The sequence below is a fragment of the Blennius ocellaris genome (genome assembly GCF_963422515.1).
Source record: "Blennius ocellaris genome assembly, chromosome: 19".
Lineage (NCBI taxonomy): Eukaryota > Metazoa > Chordata > Actinopteri > Blenniiformes > Blenniidae > Blennius > Blennius ocellaris.
The window spans coordinates 20,479,397-20,506,983 of NC_137668.1; the positions used below are offsets into that span (position 1 = coordinate 20,479,397).

Here is a 27,587-nt window from a genome sequence, read left to right on the forward strand (position 1 = left end):
TGCCAGAGCGAGCCCACTACCTGCTGTGTGGGAGGAAGTCAAGCGGGGAGGGAAATCAAATGACTTCCCCGCTGCAGGCTTCCAACTCACTCCCAGCCCGCAACCTTTCCACCTACCGAAGCAGCGGCTCACAGATTTCCTCATGCAAACAGTTGTTACTGTATAGCACCCAGGCTGCAAAGCTGAAACTGTGTTTACGATGTTACACATAGGGCTAAGTCTAAATAAAGATCCAGCATCTCTACTTATGTAAAAGTAAAATAAATGTACAGGTCTGAAATGTATTCAATTACAAATACTTACTAACATATAGTGCAGGGCCGCACAGTGGTGCAGTAGTTAGAGGTCTTGCCTCACAGCAAGAAGGTCAAGGTTCAAATACCAGTAGAGGCCTTTCTGTGAGGAATTTGCATGTTCTCCCTGTGCATTAGTAGGTTTCCTCTGAGTACTCTGGTTTCCTCCCACAGTCTAAACACGTGCATGCAAGGTGAAATGGTGACCTTAAATTGCTCCAAGGTGGGAATGTGTGTATTGTTGGCTGTTTTTGTGTGTTTGCTCTCACCTTGTATTTAATAAACGTTGAACTTTCGTTGAACTTTTGTTGAACTTTCGGAGCCACCCATACACCAATTTGTTGTGGTCTACGAACCGGCTGTGGCAGTATAAATAAAATGTATTTCTATGAAACACTATCACTTGTTGCATTTAAAACTTTTATTTAAAAGTGTTCAACTGTTATAAATACAACTTGATTACTCTTTGGGTCACCAACTGTTGCAGTCAGCTGCGTGGACTCTCATAGTAACTCTGACTTATAATCCAAAGAGCTTTAGAGAAGTAATGAGTAATGAGGGGAAAGTAGAAATGTGTGTTCTAATGTGGGGAGTCAAGTATTCTGTTACTTACTACATCTGCTTACCCATGAAATGTTTTCAATTCTGAATAAGCCTCTTTGTACAGACCATTCGACAGGTAAGCTGTAAAATAAACTCAAAGACACAAACAGTAGCCTACTCACTAACATTTTTCTTACAGCCGCACTATGTCAAAGATATTAAGGCTGCGGCTGTGCTTCATGCTTGGCTCACTTTCAGGGCTGTTGGGGCGGGTGCTTTAAAACAAAGATATGGAAGTCAGCACTTTTAGGAAGGCAGAACAGCTCCTCGGAGGGAGGAATAGATTTCAGACTCTGGTTGTTTCCAGTAGTAAATCTATGCGTATCTGCTGTTTCAATTCACCCATAACAGACAGTTCTCGATGGAATGAGAAGACTGAAACCCGCTGAAACTCGACAGTCGGCAAAATCACTTTCTGTTTCCTCGGATAATAAAACCCCGCTGGCCCGTTTACAACAAAAGACGCTAATGGAACAATTCAGACATGTCGATGACAAAGAAGTGTTTTTAATTGGACAAACTTTCTTACAGCTCGAAGCTCTGAGGGAGCAAAGTGGACTCAAGTTTCACTCAGCACGAGGCCTTCGAATGCAACTGTCATTAATTACTCCATCAAAGTGAATCTAGAACCTCAGAGAGTTGTCGACATAGCTTTAAGATACAACACTTTCTGAACACGTGGGAATCTGAGCCAATTACTGCAGTTTCTTGACCACGTTTTGGGCGAGCTCCAGAAGCAGGGGGTATCTGAGCGTCCTCTTCCTCCAGGACTCCAGGATGCCCTGGACACCACACTAAAAAAAAAGCACATCAGGAAAGACAGAAAGGAGTTTACTGCCACGGAATGACAAAGGAAGAGAGAAAACTCCCACTGATGTTTATGTTTTAAATTGAAACTATAAAAGTTTCAATGGTTCAGTTAGTGTGTTTATTTATTTATATTTTGTTGGTTGGATGAGTTAAGAAGGTGCATATAAAAGGCTGGACTTGTCCCCTCCTGGCTGTATTGTCCTCTTTAACATCTGCTTTTTCATTGTTAGAAGTAAGCTATTCAGTAGAACAGTTTACATGGTGCAAAACAAGATTATATGAGTCATTTATCACAGTATAACCCTTCAGTTCTTTCCTTTTATTTTACAGTGAAAAACATAGTTCTATAAGTCTTTTCATATTTTATGTTCAAATTTCTTTCCGGTTGAAGGTATTTCCTGTTTATAATGACAGGTTTCAATAGCACTCAATGATTTACATCACTATGAACCAATGAGATGTGGAAAGGCATGCATGGTGGCCAATCAGATCAGACCAAGGCTCTTTCCACTCATACATTTTAGCCATATTTTTACCTCACGTTCACACACACAGAAGCAGGAGCTTGATCTCTATCAGGAATGATTTGGGACTCAATATTTTGCTCGGAGACACATTGGTGTATAGACAGACTGAAAAACTACAAACTTAGCCAATGTTAAGCAAATCTCTGCATTTTCTGCTGTGTGAGTTCAGGTTGTGGCTGTGATCTTGAACAACTAATAGCAGTCGTGCATCTGGAGTGTTTTCATATTCATGTGGTGTCAGATGTGCGAGGCAAAGTTAATGTATTTTCCTGCTTTTCTCACAGATACATTTGTGGTCACATGATGCTTGTAGCAAGCCAAGAAAGCCATATTATCCCCTTACATTTAGATTATGATTAATGACGAGCATAATACTGAAAGACTGTCCAAACATGTTCCCTACACTTGTGCGATTTTATGTGAACAAGCTGCAAAATACTTTTACAGACAATCAGGGTCTTTTTTTTCTTTTTTGTAACCCTACTGAGATGGATCAGTGGTAATTGGCTGGTCTATATGGCTGATGGCTGCATTCCTACAGTACCTGTGCCCCAAAGCAGGCTCCAATGAAGGAGGATCGGCTGGCGGTGCATCCCCCGCGGCGCATGGTGTCCCTGACAGCTTCATCCAGCTGGTTCAGTGTCAGGACGCCGTGAAGCGCTCCCTGGAACGCACCGGGCAGAGCTGGACACAAGCCCAGATTCAGTATGAGGAGAGCAGATTGCTCTTAAACAGTAATGTACATGGAATCATATCCCCGGGCATATTATTATTTTTCCATATAAACAGAGTAATTCGCTTCACTTTATCATCAATTTCCTCATGTAGGAGGCACCTGAACAGATCTGAAAAGCAGACTCGTCACATAAACATTAGCTATCTTGACCTATTGGGCTTGTAAAACCCGAGACACTGAACTCAGCGGGATGGGAAAAATGAAAAAGCTACTCGGAGGGAGACCATTAGCCAGGAGATCAAAGGCTGGGGGACGAACTAACGGATACACTGACAGGAAGAGTATGCGGGCAACGCCAAGTCAACAGACCTGACTCCTGCTGCTACGCCTGGCTTACCTCATGTGTTTGTGAACACAGCCGGTACGAGCTGTTGGGACGACTTGGCGAGGTTGTCCTTCACCTGGTGGAGATGTGCTGAGGCAGAAACACGGAAAACTGTTTAGTTGACCTGCTTTCGCTTGAACTGCACGTCGACATAGCGAACGTCTTATATTTCTGTGTTTTAACGTTACGTTTTGTTTCAGAATGATGGATCGTGCATGTTCATGAAGATAATATTGTTTTATTTTTTTTTATGAAGTAAGTAATTAATTTGAAACACAGTTGACCACACCTCCCATAAGAACTGTGAGTTTCTGGCCAGTGCTTTGACTAACCCTTGCTGTGCGTGTTTAAAGAAATGATGAAAGGAATGATGAACGTTTCAGCTCCGTACTGCACACTCAAACTGTGATGCATGAAAGTGTCTCCTCTTTTAAATAACATTCACTCTGAAAGCATTAAAGGTCAATCAAACCCGCAAAAACAACGACGTCGTCCACAGTCCTGCCATTAATTTTCAACAGCACATACACAAAGTTTTTCTTTGCTTTGGCATAGAGCATATGTGATGGAAATGGCTATATCTTTGCAAAACCCATAGATTACTACAGAAAATCACTACAATCTGAACATAAAGCTAATTTTAATGAAACCTTCTGATGCAAAAAAAACTCACATTATGCATTTTTTGAATGAATAAGGAACTTCAATGGGATAATTTCCAGAAAAATGTATTCCAAAACAAACAGTTTGATTAAAAAAATTATTGAAGCTTCATACCGATGACAGCCCTGTCCAGCTCCTGAGGATTCTGTCTGTTGGGGTCATTCATCTGAGCCAGAACTGCATCCAGAGCGTTGGGATCTGGACCATTCAGAATGAAATGCTCCAGGAACCTGACGTAACGGACAAAGACAGACAGAACTTCAGACATGATTTCTCTGTCATAAAACCTGGTGCAGAGAACTGTCTCCTCACCTTGCTGCTGCCAGTGTCATAGCCACACACATGTCATTGTTCTGGGTGACCCTCATGGCTTCCTCCACTTTCTCCAGCATCTCAGGTCGCCCGGCGTACATGGCCACCACTGGGGCGAGCTTAGTGACCCCGTCCATCTGACAGTCTACTTCACAACCTTAAAGACACCCAACACATAGAGTTTACACCCTGGACATCATGGCTTTCCGAAGCCTTTGCACGTTTGCTCCGAGGGACTGTTACCAGATTCTTCTTTGCCGGCGTCAACATTTCTAAAGAAAGCCTTCAGGCTTCCGTTCCTCCATGGGCCGTCGATGGGGAGAACAGCCTTGGGACCTGGCAAACACAACAGACAGCTGTTTAACAGGTGCACATGAATATCATTGAGACGAAGATAAACAAAAGAGAAGAAACATTTGGTCTGACTCTCTCCTGCTACTCAACGTTTAGTGTGCGCGGACGTCTTTTCTCTGTTTAGTCTCGACAACATAAAGATCGACATGAAGCCATCTGCACTTTAGTGTACCCAGTGGTGCCCCGTGGTGACGTGGTGATTTACTGCAGCACTGTGTTTATATGACATCCTGGCCGTTAAAAGCAGCATATATTCAAAGCCCTGGACAGGGAAGTTCTGTATGGAGCATTTTCATGGAAAGTGAACTCCCAGTGGGCAGAAAAGCACATTATACAGTGTTATCAGACAGTAACAGAGGCTCTCACATCCTTTGAGGCCTGTTAGCAGATCATTAACACATATGGAAATCGTGATGTTGACGTGATGTTTGGTGACGGTGCTTACCTCCTTTCTTCCTGTACGGGTCGTTGAGAGCCAGATCGTACACCGTTCCCGGGCCAAAGAACTTGTAGATGCGCTTTGTCAAATCTTCCACATTAACATCTTCGGAAACATGACCGACAACATGATCATGTTAACATCCTAGTCTTCTTGTTTTTTATCTTTTGCTGAAGGTTAAAGAATACATTCACTGCATACAAGGTTTCTGATTTCACACGGAAAACATAACACTGACTTTCAAAAGTAAATGGAATCCTCGCACATGCAATTGTCATTATCTAAAAGCCACAATTTTAATGCTATCATATTTTTATATATTATCCGAGAACTCTGTAATTCAGCTTGATTCACAGATTAAGAAAGTACAAATCTAAATACCTTCTGTCTGTAAATGATATTTCTCTAAAGTCCCCACTCTAAATTCATGTCATTTATGGAAAACCTCCAGAAGCCTGCAGAGAGCCAAAACTTTTTGGTATACTGTAATTATCAAACCTCAAACCAGCACAAGTATAAGTATATATATTTAATTATGTTTCAGATTTTTGTTGTTGTTGTAGCCTATAAAAGCTTTCGGGAAATGACCTTGATATTATGTTAATGTCTCCAACTTTTGTGGCACGTGTTATGAAACATCACGTGGCAGAAAATACAGATAACAACTCCCTATTTAAAACCATTTTCCTCTCATAAAAACGTTGCCATGGTGACATGCTTATGGCTGTTTACTGGGGGCTTTGTGCTGCTGAGCAGTATCCGACTTGCCGCGGGTTGTTACATGTTTAAATTACAAAAGAAGACAAGAAAAATAAAGAACAAGAAGATAAATCCTACATTTTGAGTAGTTATGTAATATTTGACACTGCAAATTTAACAGTAAGTACTCTGGCAAATAAGATCACTAGAGTTTGACGATTGGTGGCCCTGCAATATGTTGCCAGGCTCTGAAAACACAAAATCGCCAAACTGCAAGATTTCAGAAGAAATACTACAGGAAGGTAATCTTCTGACCAGACTGATGTGGGATTAACTTGACACTAACACTATGTGAATATTAGACAGACTGAACACAGCAAATGGACATCTTGGAAAGGATTTATTTAATCATAAGGCAGGACACAGCTCAACAGGGAAAATTGAAAAACCCCTTGTGTGTCGTGCTAGATTCATTCAACTTGTTATAATGTTACTTTTGCCTAAATGCAGACTGACAAGCTTTCACTGCTTTTGTCCTACCTCCACACTGGCTGAGTGACTCCAGCAGGACGTACGCCTGATCTCCGTAGCAGGACTGCTCGCCTGTTGTCCGGCGGTAGAAAGGATTTGCTGACTGAGGCCGAAACTCAGGACAGGGCTCCAGATCAGAGAGGACTTCTTTCAGCCTGTCAGGGTTGTAGATCCAGTGCATGGGCTGGGCTGCATGGAACAGGAACAACATAATGCATATCATGCATATCAGATTCATTTTTTGTATTTTTTATTTTTACTCATACTCAATTTGTACTTATTTTACCCAATACAATCTATTTACTGACTTTTTAGATCACAAGTTACTACTGGATAAGCCCTGAATGGGACTTAATATTCAAACATTTTATTGTATGTTGGAACCCAATAAGTTGTTTTGTTCAAATATCAAATTACTGCATTTGGGTATCATGTTGATTTTTTTTTCTTAATAAGGTTATTCTTTTAAATCTAGAGATTTTATACAGTTATTGAATTGAAAAAATATTCTAATTACTACCACATGTAATTTAGTGCATTTGAGTAAAAACCATGTGGCCATGCATTTCCAAACCCAATGAACTGGAAATGTATATTATATAATTTGTACCCCCACAGAAAAAAAAAATAATTAAATATTATTTGTGTGTTTTTCAGTCTACAATATCAGCTTTCATAACGTGCTCTGTTACTGAACTGAAGGCACCGCCCCTCTGCTTTATCAGTAAGTGCAGATGTTTCTCCGGGATAACTGATAAAGATAAAAAAAACAACCCCAAAAGAACTATTAGACTAGCATGTAGAAATAATATATATTCTAAAAAAGCAGTTGTTTGATATTTTCCAATCAGGCAAAATTGACGTTTCATGATGTAAATCATATGCAGCACATGAGTTGAGAAATAATTGTTAAAAGAGAAACTCTTATTGACGACGATAGTTTGCTATGCCGCTTTACTTGAATTGTAAAATAAATGTATTTGATGTGTTTTGTCCAGTCTGAAGTGGAGATCTCTTTTTATCCCGCCCGGAAAATGTATTGAGCATTGAAATGAGTTGGTGGAAAATTGTCCCTTATTATCACTTCCAGCATCTGTATCACACACAGTTTTATCTTACCCGCTGCATCTGCCACCGCTGCCCCAATAATGGCCCCGATGGCTCTGTCCTCCACAGTCAGGGCCATCTGTTTTCATTAGACACACAGTGCAAACAGGAAATAGTGTGAGAGGTTCTTATTATATCCAAGCATTCGGTGCCTCCAGTTCTAATCAAAGAAATAAAAATGTGGCTTTCTGTTTGGTGTTTGTTGTTGGAAGCAGTTTGATATAGACCGTGAGGTTTGAGCTTAAATTTGTGATGTAACTGGATCTGCATAGTTTCCTCAGATTTGTTTTTATCTGAAAAACTACTTTTGAACTTTGTCGAACATGAAAAGATGAAAGTTACTCTGACACATTCAATATTTTATATGCATAGAAAAAAAACAACACTTTTGTTGACATTGAAAACTTTTTAACCTATGTGAATACATCATATATTTTTGTTATTAATAATCAAAGAATCGTTCCTTCTTACCTTCAGGGTGCGTCTTCACTTTATTTTTAGCATGCAACTTGAAGTGTTGTTGTATCAGTTGCTGTTTTCTAGTGAAAGGGAGGCGCCACGATCTTTATGAAAAAAAGGAACCAATCACAACACAGAGAACAAGTGTTCCATAATTTCAGAAAAACGTTATGGAAGATGTCCAGAGAAACCGTTTGTTTCATTGAGACTGATGGAAAGCTGACTGAGTCTGCTGGTATTTGCACCTAATTTGACCCTTATCAATGTCACACACATTTTCTCCCACAGATATCTTCTGCGAGGGTGTCGGGACTCCGCAGTCGGGCCATGCAACATGAGCCTTTCTGAACCATCTGGTTTTGAGCAGGTTCGTGTCAAAAGGTTCTGTCTATCACATCAATACGTCCTTTCATGTCATTGTTATTTTCAAGATCCAGATCAAGTCAAGTCTTGTTGTGACGACTCTTTAATCGAGTCCAGGGTATTAAAACACGAGGGTTCCCACATGGGTTCCCACAACCAACACACCAGAGAGACCTTACCTTTTGTATATTACTGAACTGATTCTCTATGTAACAACAGTTTCCATTACAATTTCTCAATTGTTGGTTGTGCTTTTAAGACCAGTCTCCAAAATGTCAAGAGACGTGACTACCACGGGGCTTGTTGTGCCAATAGTGAACATAAATGGACAATTTATTTTCAAAAATCTAATTTATATTTAAGACATTAGACTCCTCAATAGTTTTAACACTACTTTATCAGGTTAATTTGCACTAAACAAACTCCTTTAACACCAGAGGGCAAGATACTATACGCTTAAATAGCTTTCATAGAATGTTGTTGTCCTTCTGATTTGTCACCCTCTCTTTCTGTGTGTCTTCCACTCCACTGCCTCCACCCCTACGGCTCCCAGCTGATCCCCTCCACCTCTGCGGCTCTGATGAAACCCTGCAAGACCTGGCCGGTCGCCACTTATCCCCGGCCTCTCATGAGTATCCCAGGCCATTGATTTCTCTTCTGGCCCCCTAAAACAGCAAAATAGAGTGCTTTGGGCAGGGTCGGACAATCAATAGCTGTTAGAAAACAATAAGCCAAAGCTGCTACAGCCCAAGGCTTATGTCCACATATGTCATTCTAGAGGTATGAACCGTATTTGTACTAAAACCTATTGTAAGCCAGAATTGTAACTGACGCGGTTTACACTGAGGAATAGAAAAATTCTGCAGTGGGTAATATTTAAGAAAAAAGTTCAAGTAAGGTCTCCCCGAATGCTAAAAACATTTACATTTATGTGAATACATTATGTCAGAGGTACAGCTGCAATATAAATCTTCATAAAGCAAATCTGCTGAAAAATATGGACATGAATCGCTTTCTCCGGCAGAAAGATATTGTGCCCTTCAAAGAAGGGATGAAAGGGCAGTGCGAATAGATCATCCACTGTCAGATCATATGACACAATGAGCAGGGTGACGCTCTATAAATTACACGCCGGCGGAGTTGCAAGGTGATCCTGATAGAGTGTGGGCAATGTTGCAAAGCCTCGCCATATTTCGGAGGGGTTGGCTATTTGGCAGAGAAGCTGGAAGAAGGCGCAGAGGCTGCTCTGTTAGCGGCTGCCAACAATTCTGAGCGTAACAATGTGCAAGGCGGAGGCCACGAATGCTGACCTGAGCACAATGCTGAGCTGCACTCGTACGGCTACACTTCATGTCTTATGAGTTCAGCATGTTATAATGATATTGTAATAGTGTTCCTTCATTCTAAAGTAGCTTTTTAAAATATTTTTTTCATGGCTACATGATGTTGCATTGTATATATTTGCAACGTGGAACATTTCGCTTAACGATGGATTTTCACACTTAACCCCTTTGCACAAACAGTGTTTTGATTATTGGTGTGATTCATATTTAAAGTCATATATGGTTCATATGTACAGTCTCTGCATCGTCTCACGTTTGCTGACTCACTCCATCTGTTTAGTTCTATGTGGTGCTGCTCTGTAGCATAATGGTCCAGCGGAGTGCTTGTGCGTGGAGTTTGCATGTTTTCCCTGTGCATGCATGGGCGCATGTGGAGTGGTGACCTTTCCCATTTTCAGCTGGGGTCGATTCAAGAATCGTGTGATCCTGAACTGGACAAAGAGGTATAGAAGATCGATGACATGTTTTCCTGTTTTTGAGCAATGTTTGATTCATTATAAAAATATAGAACATTTAAGGATGAAGCAACTTTACGTAAATGATAATGAAAAATTGCATTACTTCATCAGGTGGTAAAAAACTTAAATAGCATTACATCTGTATGGGCTAATCAAAAGCAAAAGCAAAATACAAATGTTTTCGGAAGAAGGTCTACTTGTACTTGTACTCTGCCTCTCTGCTCCGCCCCATTTTTGCTCCCCAAAAAACTTGTACTTTTCATATTTGATTGTTGATTTAAACCATAAAGCTGTTGTGACAGTGATTTGGAAACAGAAAATCCTGGCAGTCAGATCACATCTACCATATGTGCACAGACATAATCATGCTGTTTCCAGCAGGCTCACGTTGGCTGGCCATTACCTTTCAAATTTGGCCATTTCCCAGGTGAAATAACCCAGAAATAAGCGAATCACTCATCTGTGCGTTGATGGAAAATTGAAGACGCCAACATCGCGCTCTGATGCATACGCAACGGCGCTTTAAGCACGTCATCTCAACGGATCGCTGGGTCTCAGCAGATGTGTGTGAATGCAATTTCAAGGTGATAATAATTAATGTATTTTCTTATTTTACGGCGTAATGAAAGTAAACCACTCCACATGATCCTCAATCTTCATTAATGCATGGAAGCTAATGTAAAGGCTTTTAGAAATGCCCTTTTATACTGGTGAATGTACTGATTGCGGATAGATGGTGGGGACTTCTGTCGCCATGGTGACAAATATATGATTTTAACATTCTGGAGAATGCTGATAATTGTCAGGCTGTGTGGCTGTCCACTCAGAGAGAGGGAGTTGAAACAGGAGAAGGGTGCTGAGAGGTTCTGAGAGGTGCTGAGAGGTTCGCCAACATCCGGCCACTGCAGCCACTTCTCCTGTCATCTGTGTTATGCCAGCCATGCCATCCGATGTGCAGCCTGTGGAAGACAGAGCTGGATGCTCACAGCTGAACCGCACAACCTCCTTTCATCCCCCCCCCCCCCCCCCCATTTTTTATTTAAATACAATCTGGAGTAAACAGAAAGAGACATTTCTGCAGGCATTCCCACTCTGACATTCATCCAAATCCTTTACACAAGTGTGCAGAGAAGGAGAAGAGGAAGAAGTGGCGATGAAGAAAAAAGGGAAGAATTACAACAGCAAAATGCAGGAGACTAATCTTGACACCATTGTTTGCCCAGGCCCGTGTGTTCAGTCATTGTATGTAAATGCACTTGGCAGAATTCGTCAGCCCACAATCGCCACGCAGGGATTTATTTCTATTCCAACGTTCGTGCTCTACATACTTGGGAACCTTAGTGGAAATGAAATAAATCTGTAAGGTGTGTCATTCGTCTCCTCCATCATTCCTGCATATGCTTTCGGAGCAGCATACTCTGGCACTGTTAATGTGATTACCAGCGCTTTCTTCTGAGAGGTTTCGTATTAGTTTTCACATATCGGATGTCTCATTCGCTCAGATTCCTGTCTCTGCTATGTGGATTGTGAATTTTTGCCCACGTGGCCTGCTCTACTTTGTACATGTGTTTTCCTTGCGGTGTATTTTAATGCTTTTAACTTTTTCACTGTTTATCCATCTCCTCAGTATACATGCAGCTTGTTGCTTTTTGCTGTGCTAATAGCCCAACGGGGACCAATGAAAGCTTTACAGTGATTTGCCTTTCAGGTACATTTTTGTGTTTCACATTTGTGCAGAGAAGCAACTCTCGAGTGTTTTATTTTCACTTTGTTGCTGGAGTTGCTCGCTTGGAGTGTAATTGCCTTGCTCAAGAGCAACTGAGAGACTCAGAGAGAGAGAGAGAGAGAGAGAGAGAGAGAGAGAGAGAGAGAGCGAGAGAGAGAGCTCACGCATTTGTCGGCATAAGCCGGCTATATAATAATCTAGCATGAGATTAAAAATAGGGGCCAGTGCAAGTGTAATAGCCCACATCCTTTCCATTTCCATTACCGAGCAATTTAAAATGTTTAATTTGAAGCCTGTAAGTCAAAGCAGAAGACAGCTTCCTCATGTCATTCACACAGAAGTAATAAAAGTAAAACAGTGGGGGTTTTTTCACCATATATTGGCTCAGTCTTGCCAATCATACTGTCAGTGTCACGATAAGGAAGGTTTAAACAATTCTTTTTAAACAATTTATGTCTAACAGAGATTTAAAAAAAGCAAAAAAACAAGCCAATGTGTGATATTACATTTGCGATCGCTGCTGTGTCTGCTTCTTCACTTTGACAAAACACTGAATGTCCTGTTAGTATCTGTGTGTTGGCAGGTCAGCATGGAAGTGGTAAAAACAGAAGTTTTGTCGTCCCGAACAGAGGAAACGACTCAGGTGTTGGATGGAAACTGGAAACATTTTGCTGATATAAGGAAGAAGGCCTAACAGAATCAAACCCTGTTTGAGTATGACAATAACCTCTCCTGCACAAGCAGTTTCAAATGTGACATACAACCTTGTTAACTGTGTCTCTGCTGCATATTGAGCATCGGTAGCTCGATAAGGCACATCTGTGTTTGCAGGAACTACACTGTTTCCTCTCCAAGCTAATGATTTATGATGAGCAACTGACGGGAGTTCTGGTAAAAGCACCACCGAAAGATAACATGCAAAACTTCATGGCTAGATAAAATGCAGATCAGTATATAATGTGTCACGGCAGATATTTATGACATGGCGGATATTTATATCACAATTCGTAGCGTTGTGTTTATACCAGGATTCCGATTGGCTATCTTGGCTTCTCGTGCTTCTCCCTACACTGCCCCCTGCAGGTTTGACATAGTAGCACTGAACCAGGTGTATATGTCGTCTGCGTCAATGAGGATCTCTGTGTAAACGTAGAGGTGGAAAGATCAGTTTTTATACAATTCCGGGTAACGTGTAAACATGGCCAAAGTGCTCAAACGGTGAGAAAAACGGTTGATAAACAAGGTCTATTCACTATAACACCTGTTCAGCTGCTCCTCAGTGAAGTTAGTTAACTGTCCAATCATGCAGCAGAAACAAAATTAGTGCAGGAGATAATTGAACATCTTGTGATACAAGAACAAAAAAAAATGGAATTAACACTCATGTTGGATTGTATATGTAAAAAGTCACAATGGCCATCTCTCCTTCTATCATTCTTCCCTTCTTTGTCAACCCAGTCTCACTCCAAATTGTGTAATGCCTATGTAGGCCCACTGGTTGTCTTTGTTTACTTGCACCACACTTTGTAAATGCTAATTTGCAGTAATTCTCTGTCTAGAATAGAATAGAATAGAATAGAATAGAATAGAATAGAATATGATGATACAATGAGACAGGTAGGAATTTTTCACCGAGTCCTAATGAGGAGGACTTTGCTTGCTTTGACAGTAAAGCAACACTGACATCAGTAACCATTATTGATGATAATATCACATAATGCATATTGATGATGAGGCAGATGAGTCTGGTCATGATCTTGTCAAGTTTAGCTGACCACAACTATTCAATAGAATATTGATCAACCAGTGTCTAATTCACTGAGTCTCAGTTTCTGCTGTCAGATGATAAGATCTGAGTTTTGCATGAATGATTCACTCCTTGAATAAATAGTTCACATTTTCGTCTTTTGCTTCGTTCCTCTTTGTACGAACAGAGTGACGTTATTCTGTCGCAGCCTACGGGAGTAAGTCGGTCGGTTTGTCTTCATGCAAAATCTGGTGATCAAAATGACCTCAGCACCTTGCAGAGCATCTAAATTATTTTAATAATTCAACGTGTGAATATGACCGATCATGGAAGGGGCTTTCGGCCAGCTGAAGTGTTAAATTTTGCTCTATAAGGAATGTAGAACTCTTTCCGTGTCACTGTTTTATGGCAGTGTGTAGGAGGATGATATGCAGTCACAAAGCTCCAGTCATCTCAAGCTCCTTATTTTTTTTCTTGACCTGAACTCAAATGACTTCCACAGTCGCCTCAATCTCTCAAAAGAGAGAGCGCCTTTGGAATACACACTGCACGGAGATGTACAGCTGACATATTTGATCTGAAACTATGTAAACATTTGTCAACGTGCAGCAAAATCTGTGATGAATTCAAGTCTATTTCTGTCCATTGTGACAACAGGAAGATAATATTAAACCTCTTTATCACTTTTTACTTGGTTACAACAAAAACATCTCTGGTTGGAGTTCAGACATGCGGATATGTTTTATCTGTGTTTGTGTGGTTTTCTGAGGTTAATCTGGTTTGCTCTTTCTCAAAAAACATGTTTGGGGTTAATTAGTGACTTGCTCACAGGTGTGAATGCAAGTGAGTATGAGTCAGTGTATAAGAGAGGAGGCAATTTGGTGTTCTCATTACTTATTAATGGAGGTCTAAGCAGGTAATAAATTATCATTGATCATACCAAATAGTTTTCTGCTATATAAATGACAAAATGGAGGACTTGAGCTATCTGGGAGTTACCCAAAGTTCACTCTTTTTTTACTTCTTTTTTTCTTTTGCACTAAATATTATTACAAATTTATTGTAGATTACTATTTATATTTTATTCTATTTTATTTTACCCTTTTATCTTATTATTTGATCTTTGCCTTCCCACAATAATTTTGTTCTATTGATGTGGGAGACGAACATGAAGCTCCTTTTGTTTTCTTTTATACTTTAAGTAAAGTTTGCTTTTTGTTTTGATGTTCACAGCTCATGCTTGTATTCAACTGTCAAAACATACATAAAATAAAAAAAAATAAAAATCCAACCATCATTACAAATGGTTTATGAGTTATGTTTAGGTTCCGCTTACCCCATGAATGTCTTGAAACAACTATATTTAGGAGAAAACAGAAGTATAAAAACCCGGCGTGGGAAACACAGCAGCACTGCAACGCACTTCTCATCACTATATGCTCTTCAAGTGAAGACTAATGAGATTCAGCAACTTCGTGAATTTTAAACCATCACCGAGCCAATTTAAATGTCACCACTATATCTATAATTTTTTTCAGAAAACAGAATGAAATAGTCTTAATAGAGATGAAAGTGGGTCCGTATCTCTGAAAGACACGCGTATTTGGCTTGTTTAATCATTCATTGAGCAGCACTGTGCAGTGGGAACATTTGAATGAGGGAACAAAACAAAAAAAAAGCCTGAAAAAAAGAAAACCAGGTGAACTTTTTAGATATGCATGTTTATTTAGCCATGGTTTCCGTTTGAGTAGGTTGCAGGCTGCACGCTGTCATTTGCGCGCTGTAATTTTACGCACCGTAATGTGAGGCTGTGAGTGGCAGGCGGAAGAGGGCGAGGAACTGGGTGAAGGGGAGGGAAGAGAGACTTGCAGATGGATGGAGAGAGAGAGAGAGAGAGAGCGAGAGAGAGAGCGAGAGAGAGAGCGAGAGAGAGAGCGAGAGAGAGAGAGAGGAAGAGTGCAGGGTGCGCTGCGCTCCATCCACAGCCTCAGTAAATCGGACTGTCATTCTCAGCGCGGCTGCCTGCGCCTCCACCAGCTCTCTACTTCTGGTTCATGTGGCATGGATACGATTGAACACCCACGGTTCTACTAAACAATCAACATTGTCTTTTTCTTTTTGTTTTACCCCCCTGTGAAATCTCTAAGTCGGGATCATGATGGAGTACTGGAGGCAATGCGCGCTGTGGTTGATAAACTGCAAGGTGCTCCCGACGAGCCACCGGGTGACATGGGAGTCCGCGCAGGTATTCGACCTGGCGCAAACCCTCCGCGATGGAGTCCTCCTGTGCCACCTGCTCAACAATCTCCGACCCCAGTCCATCAACCTGAAGGAGATCAACCTGAGACCGCAGATGTCACAGGTAAGAGACGGTACTGGAAGCGGTCCCCCGACGTGTGTTCCTTCGCCCCACTGCAACTTCGCCTCGGTGTCGAGAGCTCCAACCAGACTCCGTTGGCTTTATGTTGTTTTTTTGAAGTTTTGGCGATCTCCCAGAAAAACGACAACTCTACTAAAACACAACTGAATCTTCGAGGCACCGCAACACACATAGGCGCAATTCGGCATGATATAAACGACACTCTCGTGATTGCTTTGTTTAATATTTCTACTTTTGAAAATCTTGTTTGTGTTGATTAGCGCTACCATCAAGTCAACACAGCAGCGGAAAACGGTGCAAATGTTATATTTTCATCAATTTCAGCTGAGGTCATTACGAAATCTGTAAGCCGAATTAAAGACCAGGCGATTACAATTACATTAAGTTTCAATTGGTTCTTTATTATACCAGTATTTTCCCTTTTCGAAGGATGAATTAATAAAATGGGTGGAAATCGGAGGGAACCTGGTACTGTGTGCCAACTTTGCGTTTGGTTGAAGTGAAATCAAAAATTGCAAAAACTTGACTTTTTCTAATTGTTTTGTGTTAAAAGTCACTTGTATTTGTTTGTAACATTGATCATCAATTCTGCTTCTCAATCTACACTTTATGGATATATGACTGATTAGTCTTAAATATGGTTTATCACAATCACATGCATTGATATATTTAAAAAAGATACTCTTCAGTGAAGTGAATGATGGGGTGTGTTATTACTGTGTTTAGTTTGCCTTAAAATAAGTACAGATGCGATCATAATAATCTTCTTAGTGATTGGTTTTTGGTTTGCCCTCTCATAGACAGATAGATAAAAAAGATAGAGAGAGCTGTGACCACATGCGTCCTGTTTGTCAGATACCATCTGCTTCAATAACAGGACAGCCTGAGCCTGGACCAGATTAATATTCGCCTTCATAACAGTGGATCTGTGCATCTGGCCTGGTGACAGCACACAGTGAGGTAGACTTTCACCTACTGAGTCTGCAGACCTGCTGGAAGAGTGTCCGACTGTGCCCATAAAACACACACATGCACAAACTACAGTGGGATTAAGGTTCTGATGCTCCCAAACATGCAAAACAGGTGATCATGGTATGAATATCGGCATTATGGTATGGTCACATCTCATGGAGAGGAGGGATTATCTGTGCAAGGAGAGCAAAACAGCACTCAAGTCTCAGTGTCACTGTGGCACGGTCAATATGATATGCAGTTAGCGTTCGCTTACAAACCAATAGAGTATCCTCTGACTTGAGCATACCGGTCAAGTGGACAATTTAAAAAGGTACAAAGGTTTATAATGCCATTGGGGTTTGTGGAAATCACTTGTCTGAAGATCTGTTTACTCGGGGAATTCTGTCGAAACTAGATTTGTTCTGTAAAAAGACCCCTTCGCTCCATTTGCTGATAAAGTTATGACACGGCCAATAATATGGCTAATAGTAGAGGGACATCAATACTTGAAGGTTTGCCATCGGTCATGACATAATGACACGGAGCAGAGCAGCCGCGCTTAGTGAGTTTATGAACCATACATACACTCAGCGCCCCAGACCGAGTTATTTATAGGCCGACTTTGTTTTATGCATGGCTGCATGTTTTACTCACACTGTGCCAGCCATGAGGCAACATTCAGCGTGAACTTAGCACCAGTAGTAGGCCAGCGCAAAATCCATTTACAAAGTGTAGTCACAAGGTCAGTAGCCATCCCGTGCAAAAGTTTTAGCCTGGTACTGTGTAGCACTACATATCCTTCATGTTATACGAGCGGCAAGGTGTCTGAATAGGATGAAGAACAAGGAAGTCACGGCGTTGTCCTGAGACCTGATCTTTACGTGAGCAAGTTTCATGTGAACACTCAGTGAAACGACCGACAGATCTGGCTACATCCACAGAAGGTCTTAGTTCTCCAAAATGTATGAAGAAAAAAAACATCTGTGCAAGTTCCTTTAAAAACTGTGCAGGGAACTGATGCCGTTCAGAAGGAAAAGGGTGGTCAAACCAGACGTCGATGCCTCTCCTACTAATGCCTTTTTAAGTGATAAAAATACAGCATTTGTGAATGCAGTTGTGCAGCCCTCCCCTCCCTCCGATACCAGCCTAAAACCTCTGTAACAGTACTGTATGTGTGAGTGTACACTTTGCACATGGATTATTTGTGGTGCTGCCGGGTAGATTGTGTGGTTGTTTATTCTAATTCTCTCATGCACACAACCGTCATTCGTTCGTGTGTTTCCAAATTCCAGAGAAGAAGGGAGCACTGCCTCTTGTTTTGCCATGTAAGTAGAAACCAATCGGTTTTCTCCTCTCCTGACCGGCCTGTGAGTAAATATTGTGGTAACATTTGGCTCGCTCAGTACTGTATGCCAGTGTGTCAGTAGAGCATGACTCGCAGCTTTCCCTTTGATGCACGTCCACCTCGTGTGATGCTGGATTTTTAATCTATACAAAGAAACACAAATGGGTGTCACAACCCCTCCCCGAGCAACTACCCCCCCCCCCCCCCCCCCCTCCATGTCTCCTCGAAGTTAAATTTACATAACTGAGGGTGGAGTTGCTTCCCTTTCCAACCTGCATAATTCATGAGGGCCGTGGCAGCTACTTTGTCATTGGCCAATATTAACACATGGGACGCCGTTGCAGCCTCACCCCACGGGACCTCCGAGATGGAAAGACAAAGGCTGCGAGAGGACAGGGCTACAAAGAGTCTGTCTGGCCTCCATCGAAGCATCTCAGAGGACATAAAGAGGACCTGCGGGGCTGCGAGCCGGCCACGCTGGAGCTGGCTTCTTAATTAAAGCACAATGCATCAGAAGCTCTGGAGAGTTCACATGTGCGATGCAGCCATCAGGGCGAGTTGCCTTCCTTTCTGCAACATTAATTGTGTTTAGATGGTTTGTGTGGGCTGTATAGTGAGACAGTCCTGTGGTGAAATGGGCCGTGTGGACGCAATAAGGAGGCAACAAAATGTGAGAGGAGAAAAAAAAAAAAAAAAGCAATGCAAAGATCAGGTGTAGTGGCTGAGGAGTCTGTTTACTGTAAAGTAGACCATGAAGAATTATGCCGGTGCAAAGAGCAAGGATTAAGTGTTTGCCGTGTGTATGCATGAAGGGAATTGTGTTCAGCCTTTCTGCAGCTTCCAAAACACGATGAGTAAATAGACAGTTATATTTATTCTGTTTATGTTGCACGGGTGAAATGCTTTCTTTTCTTGCTCTTCACGATGAGAGACACTTCAATATCATAACGTTACAACGGCCCTCTAGGCAAACTACAGCGTTTCTCGGCGTTCTGTCGTCTCCACATGTACTCCAATGATAACTGAAACATAGACGTCTCAATGAAAAACTTTTTTTGACACTTAGTAGCTATGAATTTTGTGTAGATGTGTGTCTGAGTGTGTGATTGTCACACTTGATGAACTTGTTGTTCGTCCAGTAGATGTACTTATTGGGTTTCAATGACGACAGTGCTGGCCTCCTGCAATATATTACGCTCTGTTTACACAACAGCGTTTGCGAGCGAAAACGCAAAAAGCCTTATTTGTGCTTTGGGGGTTTGTTTACATGACAATGTTGCCACAAAAAAAGGCAACGTTTTGAAAATGGCTCCCAAGGCTGAAATTTTTACAAGTGCTCTGTCTCCATGGAAACGGGGGGGGCAAAGTTTTGCGTTTTCACTTGAAATGTATTTGTGTAAATGTTGCCTTAAATGTGAACCGGTTCCAGTAAACAATAGTGAGAAAGCAACATGTAAAGTTATGTCAGAGCAACTTTCTGCACATTTTAACCAAGGATGGCTCAACCTCAACTCGGTCCCGCTAATATTATCAGTGATGAGAGTGATGTTTGCGCATTATTTTGTGCAAACTGAAACAGCAGTTTCTAGTGTAGACACTCACACAACTGTTTTAGTGTCATAAATGGGTATTTTAAGCTGTGCTGTTTTTTTGTTTTGCAAGTTAAACATGCTTGGTGGTAGAGGTTGCAGCTCCTAACTATAGAACTCACATTCTGTTTGAGGTTTGAAGATCAGCGTGAAGTCAAATTTTCACCCTCTTTGATCAAAGCTCAACGGGCCTGTAACGAGCCACTTACATAGTCTAGACACGGCTCAACCACGGCAAATGCAGCTTTTGAGTTTTCTACCAAAGAAAGTGCCACATAATCAGTAGTTGTTTTTTTTTTTTTTTTTGTCTTGCTCAGTGGAAATCAAGGTTTGAGCTCGGAAGAGGAAGCATGGATTGCTTGTCATGGTGCAACGGTTCGACCATGTGGTGATTCGTACAGCATTCGTGCATGTCTTTCCGTGAGGTGTTTTTGGGGGTCGTTGTTTTGCTGAATCTCGTTTTTTTTACCGTTGTCCTCCACATCCTGCTTCTGTAAGCTGACAGGAGGGCATACATGTACTTTTATTTGAATTTCAAAGCCACAATGGAGACAAATTTACCATAAAAACAAATGAATAACCAGTAATTCACGACAATTATCTGTTGAACTCATAAAAAGGAAGCCGCTTTGGAGTTTGATGCAGTTATTTTGATGGAAATTGTGCCATGACACAATGAACCGGTGCAGCCTCTCTGTTGCCCTGCTTTCCATGACACGTGGTTCGAAGCTACTGTGAACCCAGCAGCTGCTTAAAGGTTCTCACACAGGCCAGCCGAGAGCCACGGCGTGCACAGGAAATCAGGAAATGGAATAGAGGAAGGAAGCGAAACCAAACATGCCCTCGATCAAGCTCAGACCAAAGCACTGAGATGTCAGACACAATGAGGAGAAAAGCCGCCTCTCTCTTCGAGCAGCATTCAAAGAAAAAAAACACACAAAAAAAACCCTCACTCTGCTCTTCACAGAGTTTGCTTCAAAGATGTTGTGGCTTGTTTTTGATTTTTTGGAAAGTGAAAGTAAGTGAGAGTACGAATCAGGTCTAATTTTAACGAGCGTCAAGAAGCGAAAAGTCTTTTCAGCGAGCAACAAAGTCCGTCGATAGACAGTTAAACAGATTCTAAAGCAGCACAGAGGTGCACTAAAGGTAAACCACATTTATGAATTAATGATCTGTTTATAATAGTGTGACACGAAGCACTGCAGTATCAAGCAACGTAGCATCAGACTTATCCTTTGATCATAAAACTTTTCTGCTTACTTGTTTTAGACTTGCCCTCTAAATTAGGCTGCTGGTGTCATTCCCTGTCTATATTTCAGCAGGTAAGCATCTGAATTAAACTCTCTGCGGCCTCGGCAGGTGATTTCACAATTGTCCATAAAGCGCACTTAGAGGCCACTCTTCCAGATTATACATGGTGTGTATGTATATTTGATCAAACTGAGACCAAAGTTGTATGATGTCGAAAAAAGAGGAGAAAAGCCGGCTCGGCACAGCGAGCGCTCCGTTGCAGCAGGCTTCAAAGGCTCCGAGGATTGAGCTTCACATGCACAGACAAAAGTTTGTTTGAGATAATGTAGGAGAAAGGGAGGGAGAGAGAGAGAGAGAGAGGCAGAGACGGAGATGGAGATGTCTTCATTTTCTTTTTGGTTGCTGCACAGTGAGACAACAAAGATACAGTGGCCTAAGGAAATAGAAGTTGCATAACTGTAACAGATCGTGATTCTGTGTGAACTGTGACAGGCGGCGTCTTAAACGTTGGCTTTTAAAGTTCGATTTAATTTTTTCTCTGCAAAATCGAGGCCCTCAAATTAGATATTGAATTGTGATCAAGTGGTAATATAAGCAACAAGGGAAACTGTTACTGTCACAAAAATAAAACAGTTGTGCATCGGAGGAGGAAGTGTAATTATTAATCACAAAGTTATGAAATCACTTTTTGAATTTTAATTGCTGAATATCAATCAACTAGTAAATTACATAGATGTGCTTTTAGTAATGTTTAAGCTTTTTCTGCTAAAAAGATCAGTGATACAGTATTATTGAAAAAGTAATGAATTTACTAGTTATTTGGAACTCTTGCCCCAATTTTGTCCCCTTCATTTTGGCCTAAAGTGCCATAAAGTTCTGTCACCTGTGTGGGATTTACTGGTCAGGTTTATATGAGGTCACATTAGTCATTTGAAGGGATGCTCTATAATCTGGCCTAATCTTTCATGTTTCTGTCAGGCCAGGTTAATTCAAGACTAAAGAGAGCGTCCTTGGTAATAATATTGTTACCCAAAGCAATCAGTCCAATCAGATAGCCGCAGTAGCATTAGCCTCCTGCAGGCCGTATGGTTTTGTTATGGTTGACACTCTCGCTTCCTCATGAGAAGGTCATGGGTTTGAGTCCAGGCTGGGACTTTCTGTACGTGTGTGAGTGGATTGCGTCTGGTTAAAAGTTCAAACCATGCGTTTGAGGTTAATTGGTGGCCGTAAATTGCTCATGGGGTTTAGATGTGCTTCTGTCTCTCTTCCTCTGTTTGTTCTGTGATGGACTTAGCTTTCACCCATTGTCATACAAGTAGTGTACAAGACTAATAGATTTGCCAATTTGCTGAAACTCTGAGCAACATTGACTAAGTACGGGATAACTGATCACTTATACCTCTAAATCGACTTGTGGCATTTCTTAGACGACTGCTGCAGACCTAAATAACTGCAGTAAAGCATTATGCCTACAGTAAATTAAAAAAATTAGCTTCCCATTTGCAAAAAAAACCAAGTTTTAGCTGACAAAAGTACACATTTGCAGCGGGTCATATAAGGTACTTTAGCTGCCGTTGAGCTTGTCAGCTGATTTGTATGAATGGGAGCAAGAAGACATAATAAGGGTCATATTTCAATGGCCATACCGCACTTAATAATCTCATCTATATTGCATGCATACTCACACCTTGAGCTGACTAAATTTGCATGCAAATAATATGCCTACTACCGATTTGCACGCGATTGATATGCAACGTGCAAAGTGTGCAAACACAGCTCGTGGGTCTGACGACGGCTACCTACTGGCTTTCTGAGGCTCGTCTACCGGCTTTGATTCATTCTGAAGGAGGGACTGTCCCTGTCACAGTGGAAACGCCGTGTTACTGCAACCGTGCGTGCCGCACGCCGACCCCACGACCTCTCTGTTACCGCTCGACGGCTCTCTGGTTGTTGGCGCTTTGTCACCACCAGGACGACGCCACATATTCCTCGATGCCTTTATGCACAGTGGCACGGCCGCGGACGTACGCACGAAGGCAATACTATGTTGTGAACTGACCTTTCATTTCCGTCGCCAAGGTAACAAGCCCAATCTACAGCCGGCCAGGAAAAGGCTGCGATCCATTGCACATTAAACCATAGATAATGTATACGCTGATTTTATTAGGAGATATTCAGCGATGGAGAATGTACGTGCAATCGATGTGTATTGCGTTACTCGGTTCCAGTGTGGATGCTTCAGTTAATCACTGTTGAGTGCCTTTGAAAGCTCTCAGGATGTCAATACTAGTCTATTGTCTTTGCTGGCAAACAATCATCATCATAAGTGACGTTTTGCTGCTGAGGGCTTCCTCGCACACAATAATTACAAGCGGCATGGAGCACATTAGCAAATGATTACTGCACTTTTGCCCTGTTCTTGCTTGATTGAAATGTTAAGCTGCAATCTGGAGTCTTAGACAATGACACCAACTTCAGGTCAGCATTGGGGGGGGGGGCATTATTTCGATAAAAGTGTGAACTGCATATTTTTTAACTGAACGTAATGTAAAACTTGAAAACGTCACCTGCACAGCGAACATTTGCAACCGAGCAAAGAACCTTAAAGCCGAAATAAGAACCTTCAGACTGAAATGTAAGTGGTGGCTCTTTCCCTTGCGTTCATAGGCTGGCGGTAAACTACCTCACTGTCTTTACTGGCAGTACCACAAATAATCAACTCATTCATAAATCATCAGCCACTTCATTTTCGGTAGCACGCTCATTGAGACTAATGCTACCTGGTTTTGGTAACTCTACAACAGCACAGCGCCAATGCTATACTCAAGCTGTTAATGAATCTGTGTTGTCAGGTGTATGAAGGAAAATGGGAGGAGACCGAGACACGGATGCTAACAACAGGAAATTGGCCTTTTATTTGCTGCAGAGCTCCTTTTGTTTTGGTTTTTTTTTTTGCACCTCCAACACAATATAAAACACTTAGAGGCTGCTGTTGTCTTTGCATATGATGCCAAGCTCCAGCCATCGACATTGTTCATATCCATGTCCACTGCAGTGGAAACCTGGAGCGACAGATAGCACTGCATCATTCCTTGCAGAAAGCTAATGGGAAGAAATCCTCTGGAGAACAAAGTGTGCACAAGAGACAAATGCATTTTCTTTCGTCGTTTGGACCCAGAACGGACATGGATGAAGCATATTAGATTAGTGACCTTATATATTTTCCAGCTGGGATAGATATGTGTGAGGTGTTATATGCAGACTGAGTCAGGATGGAAGTGATGGATGACTATTGTCTATTGGAAATGGGAAAGTCCTTATTTGTGTAATGGAGACAGAGTGGGAATGAGCACCAGTGATAGATGAAGCGCAGCTCAGGCACCATACATGTGTAATGCAGCACATACAAGCAATAGAGGCGAGAGATGGGGTCACATTCAGGCCAGTGTCTTCTTCAGATGTATTTTTACCGTTTCATGGGAAGATCCATTTTCCCAACTATTCCACCGTGGCAGGCCCCGATGAATTGTTCATGTTCTTCCAGCTCAAATTTGTGCCTTTTTTTTTTTGGCAGCGCTCATCAAGACGTATCACTTTTACGCGTTGCGCATTTGAAAGAGTTGTAACCACACCGTAGTGCTTTTTAAAACCAAGCCTTTCAAGAGATTGAAAAATCAGAGGGAGCAGGAGGGAGGAGATGCAGATGGGTGGTGGAGGGGCGACACTGTCGGCTCACGCCGTTCATGCTTCAGTGTTCGCTCGTCGAGTCTGCACATTTTACATTCTACATGACATTCAACTCCCCACAACCCTTCCCCTTTGACAATCCTGTTTTCTCAACCAGTCACGCACGTTTGAAACTACAGCACCGGCGTGGCTACAGTCGGGAGGCTTCATATCTCACACAGTTGCACTAATTCAATTCTCTTATCTAGCGGAGGGGGGGATGGAGTGAGCTTTGCGTATGCGCTGGGGGTCACAGAGGTTAAAACCAGGGTTTAATAGAAAATGGCCTCTGAGACACTTAGGGGTGTTGTGGGGGGAGGTATGGGGTTTTCCCCTTATTGCCTCATTGTCATTAGATGAAAGCAGCTTGGTGAGCCAGGCTGTACGCCTTCGCTGTACGCCTTTGTCTTCTTCGGAATCAAAACGCAGGTCCTGCAGTGTGAATTCTCAAAGCTTTTCAGAATCACGTCAGAGACGTCAGCCACTGTCATCTTCAGTTCCTCTGGTGATTGTTCAGACTAAATGTCAGTGTGGCTGGTCGGGGCCCCCGGAGCACAATTAACCTTTATGTTTACTAATGTTGGCAGACGGCGTTGAACATATTCTGTCAATAGTGCCTTTTAGTGTGGAATGTATGATAGACCAGGTGGTGATGTACGGTGTGGCTTGGAGCATAAATATCTATTCTGAGAATGAATTTTGGGAATATTTAACTTCGGTGAAAGAGGTAAATTATTCATAAATTTGTTAACGCTTTGTAGGCTGCAGATTCTTTATCTACATGTTTTACTGTTGTATTGCTGTGTAATTTTATAGTTTTTAAAAAAAATGTTTTTATTCTGTCTTTCATATATCTCTGATTTCAGGCATATTACTTTAATTTGTTTTATCTTAATGTAATGCATATGCACAGCACTTTGGTAGTCTCTGGTTGTTTTAGGCGCTTTATGAATGCAGTTGGATTGGATTCTATTTGGGGAAAAATAAAAATAAAAAAAATCTACTCATCTGAGTTTGGTAGGAAATTCAGTGAGATCCGCAAAGATTCCACACACTGATTTTTTATAATGAATAAAATGCTTGAGTTAGCTTTGGCTAAAGCAGCACCTCCAAAGCTAATAAAGTTAAAACAGTGCTTACAATTTAATTTTCTTTCTAATCTTTGCTTGGATCTCCGCTACCTCCTGAGGGAAATATGGGGCATTTAGATTCTCTCGATTTTTTTTCTGTTCCAACAGCTTGTTATTTGCTTTGTCTGTCTGCCGCTCGCTGCGAGCAAGGCAGCAAACACTGGCTTTATGGGAACATTTGTGCTGAAAACAGCAGCCTGCTGCATCTTGGAATGGGTCTGATGCACGCCATGTGGGATAACCCCCCCCCCCCACCACCCAAAAAAGAAAAAAAGAAACTATGCAAAACATTGTCAATCAGGTGGCGCTTCGTGAATTGGCCATCACAAATTACCCCTTTTACATACATTGTTTTCTCCCCATCGGTTAAAAAAAAAAAAAATACAATTTCTCATTTCCTCTCCTCCTGATAGTATAGCGCTGTTTGCCCACAATTACTCGGCACACTGAATGGGAGGATTAGCAGGAGTCGCGCACAACAGCTACCTCACTATCTCCTGGAAACACAGACCATTGTTATGCACATCCACTCTTCTGGTAATGCGGGCGGTGACCATTGCTCCAAACTCCTGCAAAAACAGCCGTCACTTGCCGGAAATGTGGGCAGATAGCAGTGCGATAAGAACCGTGTCGGACGCTGTTAAACACGGAGGGATATTCAGAGTCATGACGTGTGGGAAAAAGTGACTGGAAAGACACATCTGTATGCACCGTCAGGGTTTTTCAACACAGTTTAGTAAGCCCGGACCACTGAGTCAGTCACCACATTGTGCTGCTGGAGACGAACGCAACCTGATGTTGACATTATTCTGTTGAGATAAGTGAGATGGTGTTCAGACGGGAGGGAGGGACGAATGTTTCTGTCAGTGTCAGCAGACCTTCGCCTCCTCTCCACCTCCGCTTTCCTGGATACACAGCTGGCAAAAGCTCCAACATGACATGGAAGTGACCCAATGGTCATACGCCACTTACAAGTTACAACTTAAATAGCCTCACTGGCTGTATGGACCTGCTGGCCTATATGCGCATTTTAATTAGGTTTTCTTCCAGAATAGGCTGTTGAAGACAACATAAAAAGATAAGTTTACCATGGCTAGACTTCAGGTGTAACAGTGTTCACTGCTGGAGTACAGAGGAGTGATTCCAAACATTTTACAGTGTCTGCCACCTGAGGAAATATATGACCCTTTCATGCCCTTCATATAATAAGAACCTTAATTGATTATCTTTGGACAGTTCACAAGGAGACACGTTCACTCTTATTATGAGTCGGCCATTGTTGTACAAAGCAGCAGCATTACAACAAGTCATCTTCAGAAGCTGCATCTCCTCTTTAACACTCATGAATACAGCCAGCCAGAACATAAAAGAAAACTGCAGTTTTTCCCAAAGTGTAAAGGAAAGGTACTATTTATATTGTCAAGACAGTGTGCAACCAGCAGCTCAACAATAACATCATTAATAATTGTTTCAATTGTATCATTAGGTAAAGAATGTAGATTATTGATGAAGTATCAGTACATAACAATATTTGCTGTAATTCATACAATCTGGTGAAAAAAACCCCCCAAAAACAGCCTTACAACTACACCCAAGCTGCCGTGTATGAAATAAAGATATATCAAGACTGTTTCTTTTAAAAGCCACTGCTAAATCAGTCCAGCTATCAATATAGGCTTAGTGTCGACTGTTTTGTTTATAACTGGTTGCCGGCCAG

General features: G+C 41.7%; 2 protein-coding genes across 3 annotated transcripts in view; one reads left to right on the forward strand and one right to left on the reverse strand.

The window, feature by feature from the left end:
• Positions 1-864: 864 nt before the first annotated feature.
• Positions 865-7,957, reverse strand: LOC308143777 (crystallin J1B-like). Of its 2 annotated transcripts, XM_080514693.1 has the most exons (11): positions 7,871-7,900; positions 7,412-7,478; positions 6,990-7,043; positions 6,302-6,481; positions 5,069-5,167; positions 4,513-4,605; positions 4,270-4,426; positions 4,072-4,187; positions 3,307-3,384; positions 2,778-2,917; positions 865-1,690 (listed from the first exon to the last, which is right to left on the reverse strand). In XM_080514693.1, the coding sequence occupies exons 2-11, from the start codon at positions 7,476-7,478 to the stop codon at positions 1,592-1,594; spliced, it is 1,083 nt and encodes a 360-aa protein (XP_080370819.1). In that variant the 5' UTR covers positions 7,871-7,900; the 3' UTR covers positions 865-1,591. The 2 variants fall into 2 exon arrangements, with proteins under 2 accessions (XP_080370819.1, XP_080370820.1); XM_080514694.1 differs by lacking the exon at positions 6,990-7,043 and having other exon boundaries at positions 868-1,690; positions 7,871-7,957.
• Positions 7,958-15,650: 7,693 nt separating this feature from the next.
• The window catches only part of vav3 (vav guanine nucleotide exchange factor 3), a gene marked incomplete at its 5' end in the record, with an annotated part of 90,738 nt that continues 78,801 nt past the window's right edge, over positions 15,651-27,587 (forward strand). The window contains 1 exon segment of the mRNA XM_080514882.1: positions 15,651-15,857. Within this exon segment, the coding sequence (XP_080371008.1) occupies positions 15,651-15,857 (207 nt within the window).